This window comes from Desarmillaria tabescens (assembly GCF_030435595.1).
Source record: "Desarmillaria tabescens strain CCBAS 213 chromosome Unknown EV420scaffold_4, whole genome shotgun sequence".
Taxonomy (NCBI): Eukaryota; Fungi; Basidiomycota; class Agaricomycetes; order Agaricales; family Physalacriaceae; genus Desarmillaria; species Desarmillaria tabescens.
Genome location: NW_026848303.1, coordinates 445,992 through 457,813, shown reverse-complemented (window position 1 = coordinate 457,813; position 11,822 = coordinate 445,992). Strand labels below are relative to the sequence as shown.

General features: G+C 45.5%; 1 protein-coding gene across 1 annotated transcript; it reads right to left on the bottom strand.

Annotated features, from left to right (window-relative positions):
- Window positions 1-8,876: 8,876 nt before the first annotated feature.
- EV420DRAFT_1261324 (uncharacterized protein) lies at window positions 8,877-9,464 on the bottom strand (the record flags this gene model as incomplete). Its single annotated transcript, XM_060467059.1, is given in 4 exon segments — window positions 8,877-9,014; window positions 9,088-9,224; window positions 9,274-9,382; window positions 9,402-9,464. Coding segments are annotated over 4 exon segments (447 nt in total), but the record flags the coding sequence as incomplete, so codon positions are not given.
- Window positions 9,465-11,822: the final 2,358 nt, after the last annotated feature.

Genomic DNA, 11,822 nt, shown 5'->3' with positions numbered 1-11,822 from the left:
CTAGTGATGTGGTCCCTGGTGCGAGGTGGTGCCGTGTAGGCGTTGTGACCAAGTGGGTCATGAATGATGCGGATTAGGTACGAGGAATGATGACAAGAGTCGAATGACGAGTTGCCGACTTGCCGTGATAAGATATCGTGATAAGATAAGATAAGCAAAAAATAGGGGTGAATTCATGACAGTAGTGATCAAAATCTCTGATCACTACCACGACCTACCAATCCCCCTCTACCACCTGACCTGCCAGATGGGTGGGTCATCCCCAATGGACAACCCAACCCTTGGGGAAACATAAAACCGACGTTGATAGAGGTCCCCGACAAATTCTATGGGAAGGCCAGCGACCTAGATCGCTTCTTCGATCACTGTGAATACTACTTCGAAGTCTTTACCCAATACTTCATGCTTAACGAAGCGTATGGGTATGGCCCAAGTTGAGTAGTCTTCGCGGGCCACCAATTTGGTGGCGAAGCAAGGACCTGGTGGGTCCATCAGCAACGATACTACAAGGACCCACATAGTGGAAGACATCGCCTCCCCTCTTGGGAGACCTTCCAGGAAAACATCCGAACACGTTTCCAAGAGGTAGCAGAGATTCAAATCAAACGAATGCAATGGAAGAGATTGCAACAAACGCAGTTTAAAACGGCTGTCGAATTCTTTGAAAGGTTCGAACAGCTGGCCGTGGAAGCAGAATGCTTCAACAATGACACGGAAATGGAGGAGGTCATCGCCCTCGCAATCCAACCCAGGATCAAGGAGATCATTATGGGTGGAGACAATATGTGGCCTACCACCTACTGGGAGTGGAGGCGCAGGGTCCTACAAATGGACAAGAACTACCGAGTTCATCTCGCACAAGGCGGGAAGTATCCCAGCGGGACTGCTGGTTCCAAGCCCGGAACAGCAGGGGGCTCTTCGAGTGGCTCGAAGGGCAAGAGGGATGCCACTGGATTCACCTACAGCAGTGAAGGCGAACCTATGGACATCGATCGTCTCAAAAGAGAAAAGCAATGTTTCCGGTGTGGACACTCTGGACACCAGGGGTGGGACAATAAGTGCCTGCCTGACAAGTCAAAATGGCTAAAATTCCCAAAGAAAAAGCCATTGACTTTTGCAACCCGTCTCCGAGCCATTCTAGCAGAAATAGAGGAAGAAGACCTCGCTAGCTCAACAGAGATTGAGGAGATAAAAGAGATGCTGGCATAGGACTCTGCGATTCTACTTCATTGGCTGGGGTTTATCATGGTGCGCCTTATGACATGGATATTCATGCTTATGTTGTATCTGTAGATACTTGTAACAATATATCGCATTCATCTCATACCATGAAGGAATTGCAAAACAACAATGGTGTATCAGGGGATTACCACCGCCTATTGGGCAATGAACCCCAAGGGTCGGGCATGAAAGAGTTGGACCCGACTAGCAGCTCGAGGCCATACCAGTGCAGGACGGATCTCGATCAGTTGATCAAGGATCCAGAAGCAACTCTCGATTGTTCGATCAAGAACCCAGAACGAGTTCTTGATCAACGGATCAAGAGTCCGGGCACGACCAGGAATGAAGCCCAGGATTGATGGGGCTCCTCGTGCCTGTCCCCTCTGCCTGACGCTTGCATAAAAGCAGGAGGGGGACCCTCGAACTTGCCCTTTAACAGTGTACATGGGATTTCTGCTGCTTTGACTAGCAATGAACCCCATCAGCCAAGTCCTAGTGCTGACAGTGCCTGCTGTGTCCAAGCCACTGTAAATACCCCTTTGGGGTGCACGTACGACACAGAGGAGCCTACCAGTTCGACAGGCAACCAAGGGTGGAACCTTGGGGGTGCGACATCATTGTTCCCTGTGGGTGACGTCTGCCATATGGGAGGTCAAGATGAGGACTATGTAGTCCAACTCCCAGGAAAGTCGCATATAGCGGCAGTGGATCCAGACGACGGTGAACCGGCGTCTTCTCCGCGCATCAAGATTCCCCGATGACAGACCACTTCAGTGATGGTGAGGTCGGGGAATCCAGGTGAGCCTAGGGACGAGGCCAAGGGCTGTTGGAGCCCAGCGGACCCGATGGCGGACTGTTGTAAAGCCTCTGAAGATAACCCGGCACCACACGTGGAACCAAGTAGAAAGGATAACCCAGGAGCAGCCACCTCTATCACAGAGGACACCGGCCAAAAAAGCTCAATCGTCCACAAGGAACAAGCGGGTCGAACAGAGGAGAGAGACTCCCCATTTCAGGTACGTTGATGAACCTATAGACTCCCATGGGCGGAAACACAAAACCTAGGTGTGGTATGTGCTGACAGACACAGAATCTGAAGGATGGTTCTAGTGAGTCTAGTCGGGCACCTCCATGCAGTGACTAAAGCCTCCTAAGTTCGGAAAGATAAAGAAATTTCTCTACTAGTAGCATAGAGGACAGTAGCGAACTATAAAATTCGCAGGAAGGGAAGTAATTGGGAAAGGGATCCTAGAAGAGGCCCTAAAACGAATCAGTAAATGTACAGGGACTATACCTTGTTCCTGTTGCAACTCTAGCTGCGAGTGCAACGAATAAGAGCTCTAAAGAGACTGTCCAAGTTCTAGCTGCGAACTCAGAGGCTGTAGCGAATTATTAAACTCGTGTGGTAAGGTTGAATCGAGGTGATGAGGATCGGTCTGATACTCGATGAGACTTTCTCTGGCTGCGAGAAAGTGAAGGCGTTGATGGGAGGGATGAAAATGCTGTCTCCTAGCTGCAGAAGCAAGCGAATTTGTTTGCGAAGCAAAGCAATAAAAGAGTTTCCTAGTGGTGGGACTCCTAATTACTTTGCGTAGAAGAGAGGGATGTGTTGTAAGCACAAGTAACCATTAAAGGTTCACCATTGCTTAGAGAAATAAAGGTTCGAGATGAAGTTCTAGCAGCAAAATGTCTTTATTGTGCTACTTCAAGGGTGTATGTTGTATGGTGTAGGTGTTAGGGATTGAAGGTAAGTGTAGAGAATAATCTGGGGTTTCCCTTCTTCCCTTTATCAGGCTACCAACTTGCGAGCTTAAATACTCATTACACTGGCTAACTAAGCTACCTTACTCTAGCACTAATATTACTATAGCATAGATTATTCAAGTACTTACTTAGCAAAGGTTGGTAAGTATGCACAGTTACTGCGCCTAAGGCTATACTAATGTGACTAAGAGTTCTCACTAACCAGATCTCCAATACTTCGATGAATAATTTTCTACGGCTGCGGCTGACTTGCCATAGTTTTAGCTACGCATGGATAATTCGTGACCACAGGGATGTTTCACATGGGGTGGCAGTGCTAGTTCTAGACTGCGAGGCACAAAGTCCACAGGGAGAAGGGAAGGATCGATAGGGCCAATGCCGATGACATCATACACGAATCACTAACTTTGCATGCTGAATACCAATTGACTTGGTTTAAATTGGATCTTGCTTGCAATCATTGAATTAGGGAAAGTCTGCTATAGGGACAAAGGTGATAAATTGTAGGTTGTGTCCATGATTTCAGAGCGCACAGAGCCTAGAGGCTCATCAACGTCTCCCCTTTAAGGATTGTGCTGATGGCAAGAGCAACCCTAGTTATCTAAAGAGTTTATGGAACTCTCCAAAATCCAGTGAAGTCCCAACTAACCCTGAGTGGGTGTCCGCACTGAGGTGAAAAGGAACTGACCGGTTGCACGGTCATAGGAGCAGGGCCTTTGTGGCCTATGGACTGCGATGATGAGAGGAAGACCCCAGTACCACCAGCACCGGTGGAGTACTCTCAGGACTTCGAATGGCTGAAGCCCTTCGGAGCCACCTGGTACCGGCAAGCTATGCGATTCGCCAAGACTTCAGGAGAGAAGGTATCACTCCTCAAGCAGTGGGTCCACCCTCGGCGACTACCTGAGGTGGATGAGCCACTAGCAGCCGACTTGGAACACCAAGTCGGAGAGTCCTACCTAGATGAATACCGAAAGCTGGAATGTATGGACCAGCTTACCAAACCACCCCAGTATGTCTGCGGAGCGAAAGGGCAAAATATCACCATCACCCTACAATTAGAGACCTTTGATACTATGGCCCATCACTCCGCGAAGGCCCTGATCGACAGTGGCTGTACCAGAAGCGCTATTGACTGACAGTGGACCCATGATCATGGTATTACCACGCATAAAGCGGCTCACCCCACTCCAGTCTACAACACAGATGGAACCCGCAACAAAGGTGGCGACATCACTGAATTCGCTGAAGTACGACTCAAGATTGGAGACCACAGCAAACGTATCGAATTAGCAGTCATTGACCTAGGAACCACACCCATCTTCCTAGGACATGACTGGCTACAAAGGCACAACCCACTTATCGACTGGAACACGGGCTCGGTAACTTTGGCATGCTGCAATTGCCGCAAAGTACTGTTCTGCCTCCCAGACGAAGATCCTGAACAACAGTGGGGAACCGAAGTCGAGGATGGAGATACCATCCTCATCATAGACTTCGAAGAAGCCTTTCACATATGAGCGGTGGGGCATAAAGCCAATGACTTAGCAGCCAAGGCCAACGAGGGAAAGAAAACAAAAACGTTCAAGGAAATCGTCCCCAAACACTATCGAGACTTCATCGATGTATTCGCAAAAGAAAACTTCAATGAACTTCCTCCTCGCAAACCTTGGGATCATGCCATTGAACTAATTCCCAATGCCAATGCCAGTCTGGATTGCAAGATATACCCCTTGAACCTGAGGGAGCAAGAGGAACTGGACAAATTCCTGGATGAGAACCTGGCTACCGGCCGAATTCGACCCTCCAAATCCCCAATGGCATCTCCCTTCTTCTTTGTCAAGAAGAAGGATGGAAAACTGTGGCCAGTGCAGGACTACCGCAAACTTAATGAAATAACCATCAAAAACCGCTATCCTCTACCGCTTATCTCTGACCTTATGGATAAGCTGAAGGATGCGAGGTATTTCACTAAGTTAGACATCCGTTGGGGATACAACAACGTTCGAATCAAGAAAGGGGACAAATTCAAAGCCGCATTCCAGCACTAACCGAGGGCTCTATGAGCCCCTGGTTATGTTCTTTGGGTTAACCAATTCACCGGCCATGTTCCAGTGGATGATGAATGATATCTTTAAAGATCTCATTGCTCAAGGGAAGGTCACCATCTATTTGGATGACATCCTCATCTTCACTAAGGACAAGGCTGAACACCAAAGAATCATGTGGGAAGTCCTGAGGATTCTGCACAAGAACAAGTTGTTCTTGAAAGCAGAAAAGTGCGAGTTTGAGGTACTCGAAACAGAGTACCTCGGGGTCATTATCAGTGAAGGATCCGTTAAGATGGATCCAGTAAAAATCGCTGGTATTATGGACTGGCCTGCACCCTCCAAGAAACAGGAACTACAGTTCTTCCTAGGATTCACCAATTTCTACTGACGATTTATCTGGCACTATAGCACAATCATCAAACCAATGATGAAACTCACAGGAAAAAACCCTTGGACATGGGGAAAGGAACAACAAGAAGTGTTTGAGGAACTCAAATGCCAATTCGCAATGGGAGTCGTCTTGGCAATGCCAAACAACTACAACAAGTTTCGCTTGGAGGTGGACTCCAGCAAAGGGGCAATCAGGGCTGTCCTGTCACAGGAACAGGAAGAAAAATGGTGCCCGATTGCATTCCTGTCGAAGTCTCTTTCCATGACAGAACGGAACTATGAGATTTACGACAAGGAATTACTAGCAATAATGATCACCTTAGAAGAATGGCGACATTATCTTATGGGTGCCCGTCAAGATTTCGAGATCTGGACGGATCACTCAAATCTGCAGTACTTCCACAAACTACAGAAACTCAACTGCAGACAAGCGCGGTGGGTTACTGAACTAGCAGAATACCACTTCACGCTCAACCACAAGCCAGGAGCGTCCAATAGGAAAGCTGACCTTCTAAGTTGGCGGGCCGACCATGACCAGGGCAAGAAGGACAATGACGATATTGTCCTCTTGAAGCCAGAATTCTTCCACGCCCTAATAATGCCAATGGAGGAAGAAATCCATGGCAAAATTTGAAGAGCGACAAGTGATCACCAATGGTGGGACCGAGGGATTGCTTCAAGCCTCAACCATGAGAAAGGGGTCATCAAAAAGGACCACCTTCTATTTTACAATGGACATATCTATGTCCCCCGCGACCACACTCTATGGGGAGAACTTATCTCCCATCACCATGATCATGTTTCCGCAGGACACCCAGGCATCGAAAAAACCAAAGAATTAGTCTTAAGAGACTACTGGTGGCCTAAAATGCAAAGGGACGTAGAAACCTATGTGCGAGGATGCGAAGCATGTCAAAGGACAAAGACCGACACACAGCGGAAGGCAGCTCCGCTACATCCTAATGCAATACCATCTCAACCATGGGAGCACATCTCAGTTGACATGATTACTGGATTTCCAGAGTCCAAGGGCTACAATGCAGTACTAGTCGTCATAGACCAATTCTTGAAATATATCATGCTAATTCCATGCACAAAGGAACTCTTGTCAAGTGGGTGGGCCAAAATCCTACGCGACGAAATTATTTGTTGATTTGGAGTCACCCCCTCCAAAGTCATTTTGGATCGAGGCCCACAATTTGTCTCAAAGTTCATCACCGAGCTATACACGATGATGAATATTCAAGGAAATCCATCGATGGCCTATCACCCTCAGATGGACGGACAAACGGAGCGGGTTAACCAAGAACTTGAAAAATACCTTCAAGTCTTTGTTAACCACAAACAGGACGACTGGAGTGAATGGCTGCAGTGGGCAGCATTCACTCACAACAACCGCCAACATTCTGCAATGGGCTTTTCTCCCATCAAAATAGTCTACGGACGAGATGGGGAAATTCGCCCAACCGCGGTGAGGCAGTCGGAAACACCATTGGTAACTGACTTCGTCAAAAGCCTCCAGAGAGTATGCAAGCAAGCAGAAGACTCTCTGAATAAAGCTGTCGAAGTTATGAGAAAGGCTTACAACAAACACACTCACCCTGCACAGGAGTACCAACCAGGAGATAAAGTCTGGTTGGACTCAACCAACCTTCACCTCCCCCAACTGGCAAAAAAGCTAGGTGACAAACGCGTCAGCCCCTTTGAAATAATTTCTAAAAAGGGGCCCTCTGCATACGAACTGAAGCTACCACCAGGATGGAGAATCCACAACAAGTTCAACGAACGATATCTAACTCCATATGTCCCCCCGGAGTTTTCCAACCAGGAAAAACCTCCACCACCTGAGCTGGAACTCATGGAAGGCAAAGAAGAATATGAAGTAGAGGAACTACTTCAGGACCACGACCGCATCGTCGGTCGAGGACACAACCAGAGGACCATAACAGAGTATTTGGTCAAATGGAAGGGATACCCAGTGGAGGAGGCTACCTGGGTCAAGAGGAGCAATCTCGCCAATGCCAAAGAACTCGTCAAGGAATACGAGAACAAGGAAGACTGCGTATGGGATCACGATTTGCGACACTTGGAAAACGAAGGAGGATGCATAACCATATCATCTCCTGGCTCTTCAGCGACCGAGAGCTCAACTTCCTTTCCAGTCTCAAGCAGGAATCATACCGATCCATTATCCTTTGACGAGCAGGGCTTTTATTCATCAGACATGGATGAAGACGTCTTCGAAGATGAGCGTTCCGAGTCTCCTCTAACGACTCAGACCGACCCCAGCTTCCCTCAAGAAGAATGGGGCATGTCTGCTTGGGAACAAACCAAGGACTACAAATGGGATATGGAATCTACTAACTCCCTTAACTCAGGGAGTGAGTACGTCTAAAGGACTGTTGGGATGACAGTCTTAGTCGGGGGGTATTATTACAGTTTTACCCCTATTTTCCTTATCTTATCTTATCCTTATCTCTTGGAACCCCGGACCTGCCTATCTTATCTCTCCAGACCCATGATATTCTGCCGGCACACTCTTTACCCGGTTACCCAGTTGCCAGTCACCCCAGTTCATGCTGCCGCCCCCCAGATGACCAGCGACCTGCATGCGCTGTCATGCTTCTCTTGATGGCATCATGCTTCTTAGTAGTTGGATGAGAGTGGACCGCCAGTCGAGGGTGGTCTACGGGATGCAGCCTATACAGACGGAGTCCCATGCAGATGCAGGTGATATGTGCTCTTTACTCTCATTTGTTGGGAGTACACTTCTTTTAGTGCTCTCACTCCTCATTTGTTGAAAGACACATTTCTCATTGCACGTGCCCTTGTAGACATTATTTTTAGTACGAGTCTAACATGTATTTAAGCTAGCCTACACTGTGGCCTTAGACCCCAGCTTCAGCTAAGGTTATATACTCCTAACTCTTACAAACTCCTTGCTTTCGCTATAAGTGATGCCTAACTTCTCGCAATCTACCAAGGCCCCTCTAACACTGAATCACCAAACGCGAGTGACAGGATAGAGACCAGCCTTGATTCAGATTAGAGTTAGTGCTTAACAGCAGGGAGAGTATGCGCGGCTGTGGAGGAGGTTATGGGATGTGTGGGGGTAGATAGCATGTGATGTAGTAGCTGGTAGCCAGCAAATTAATCACATGTGAATGCCCTCATCTTCGTGTGTGCAATTGTACTAGGACCGTGATCGAGACCAGCAGTCCATCGCAATGCTCCCTTAAAGAAAGCCACAAGGACCCCAGCTCTATTGTTCCATCACCACATCACCTTCAGCATCCTCTGCATCCTCCTTTTAAGACGCATTCTACCATGACAAATTCCCAAGGCCTAACTCCGCTATTGAGCACTATCCATCCCATCAACACTCCACACATAAAGAAAGAGAGAGAAAATGCACAATGATCTGATACAGCATCTCCTTCAACTCCTGCTTCACCTGTACTCCTCATCATCAAGGAACTCATCCACCTCAACCCGCATGTATACAACTTCCTCAGTGTCAATGTACATCCTTGACATGATATCCATATCCAGCAACTCCGAGGATGTGGTCAGCTCAGATTCTGGCACCTAGAAGAAGGCATGCTCGTTAGGGACAAATGCCGGCGGTTGAGTATATGTCATTGAAGAATGCCATCGTTACTATGAAATGAAACCAATTAGAGAGGGTGGGGAGATGAGGCCTGTCTGGAAATGTACATAGAATAGAATCAGCGTCCAAAGACTCAATTACATCAGTCATGAGTGTGAATGGTCTGAAGATGACTAAGCAGAATACAACTGATTATTCATGTTAGCTCTTACACCTCCCACCACACAGTTGATGTACCTCTACAATACAAGACCCCATCCCCATACTGAACCTGCCCCTCACCTGCCTGCATCAAATCAAACACAATGTCGCATGCAACACTTGATTGGCATAAATTTGTTAAGCACTGGTAGGGTTATGAGTACTGTTTTGGGTGGAATACCAAAGCTTAAGGGGTGGGTGCTGATAGTATCCTGGGATAGCATTAGGATAATGAGAGAGGATAGATAGACACTGCAGTCTGGGGCAAGATACTTGGTGAGATATTAAAAGACCATCATTGCAGCTGACAACATCTCTGCTTATGCAACTAGCTTTGACATGATGGCATTACAGTGATGATTAATGATAATCAAAGGTCATTATGGCACTACCACTTTATCTGGTTTTTTCAGGAGTTGAGCTGAGAGACACATGAGACATATTGGTCAAGTATACATATACTAGTACTACTATATTCCTGACAGTGAAACATCTTCAGAGTGAACAATCATACCTGTGCTGTAAATAGATCACCATCAGAATAAGATTTTGGGGTATGATTGTAGTGTTCTTGTTCCCATGTTTTGTCTCAAATGTAAGACAACAACTGAAATGATTTACATACTATTGTAGCCAGAGCCTAAGTGCAGATATGTGTTGAGATGATCTTCTACAATGACTCCAGTAGCCATACTAGCTGGTACTCTCAACATGATGCTTGTATACATAAGATCTGTTATCTGTGAAAGTGGACATTTTGTCTTATTCCAAGCCACCTGTTAAAAAAAATACAGTATGACAGTCTACCAATGAGAGAATATTCTACATTATGGAGAATAATATTGATTCTCATACTGGATGCTAATTACCTCAATTGGATGACTTGCACAACAACATCAACAACACTTGTGCTAGTTTTCAAGGCTCATTGTGAAAACTGTTTTGACAGCATCAGCAAATGATCCCCATACACAGAAACTCTTCTCTTCTGATGATTCAAGATGAGTCATGACACCATAAAATGCTACTGTTGATCAAAGATCCAATTTAGACCAAGCTTTCATTTCTTATCACATTGCTTTTTTAGGAGCATAGGAATCATTCATTCAACATTACAGGCAAAATTTTCTCAGAGTGGGTGCTGTATATAATAAGGAGAACTTGTATTAGTCAATTTATCAATAAACCCTGCCCAGGCTCATTATCACTCTCTTCACATACCTTCAATGGCTGCTCAAACAGATCTTCCATCTGGCTTGACTGAGGCTGCAATATCTCAGATGCTTGACTCTGAACTGAACTCAGACATATTTTATTTTCTATTACATGGTGCATATATCCACTTGAATTGTAAATAGTCCTATTTGACCTTGGACTCACAGGCATATACACAGGTGTTCTTGCTGTAACTTTGTGGAGTATCTGTGAATAAATTATATCTAACTGGCAAGTAGTTGAGCTGACAATTGTATACAGATATTTCTAAGTCTCAACCAATAGGAAAAGGCTTGGTTATTGTTACTATGGTTCTCTATATCACAACTTCCATTGATGTTGCCATCATATGGTCAGACATATGCTCTGCCTTTGTTGACCATGGACAAAATCTGTGGACCAAGTATTTAACATATACAGAGACCAATATCTCAGTAAATATACTTGGATCAGGTATTATCACCACTATCAGTAATATCCTTGCAGATTCTACTATGGTGTGTTGTGTTTTTATCAGAAATTTTGATTTCAACTTAATTTTTTAAACTATAGATCTGGTGTTGTTGGCAAGTCTGAGGACAGTGCTGGCTAATTGTTCTCATTCCCATTCTTTGTTTATTTTCTGGTATTGGTGTGGTCATCTGCCATCTTTTGTAGTTTTTTTTGATCTAAATTTAGTGCATCAGTTTGCAATGCTTTATCCTTGCACCAAAAAATTCTGATTGGCTTTGTATTAAACCCACTCTTCTCAATGCTCTATGTCTCCTTCTCACTGGCTACAACATTATTTTGCACACTACTAATCATATATCGCATTTGGAGAGTTGGACAGATAAGCAATGGTGGTCTCAGAGTTTATAATTATATGATTGAAGTCTTTGTTGAATCCTCAGCTCTTTATTCCATATCCTTGATATTATATGTTGCTTTTGGTGCTTCCAATAGTTCAGGCTATTATTATCTTAATAGTCTTGCAGCAATTTTAAGAGTACGTGCATATCTTTTTTTTGCTTTCACATTTAATAAAGATCACATATAGGGTATTGCTCCAACACTCCTTATTGGGCATGTTGCAGCAGGACATGCTCGTCCAGATGACTCTTGGCAAGGAAGCATAGCATCATCACTGAACTTTGGGCCTGGTCACTCTCAGACAAGCTCACAAGAGGATTCTATGATTAGCATCAACCTCAGTGATGATCTTGAAGCACAACAGCCAGAGAGGAATGAAATATATGAGCATCCTCTAGGAGGTTATCAGGAGAATGTCAGGTAGAGAGTTATGCATGGTGATAACATGGAGGCTCTGTCAGAGGAAGTAGATGGTGGTTCTGACATGATTAATAATGTTATTGTTGTCCCAAGGCATT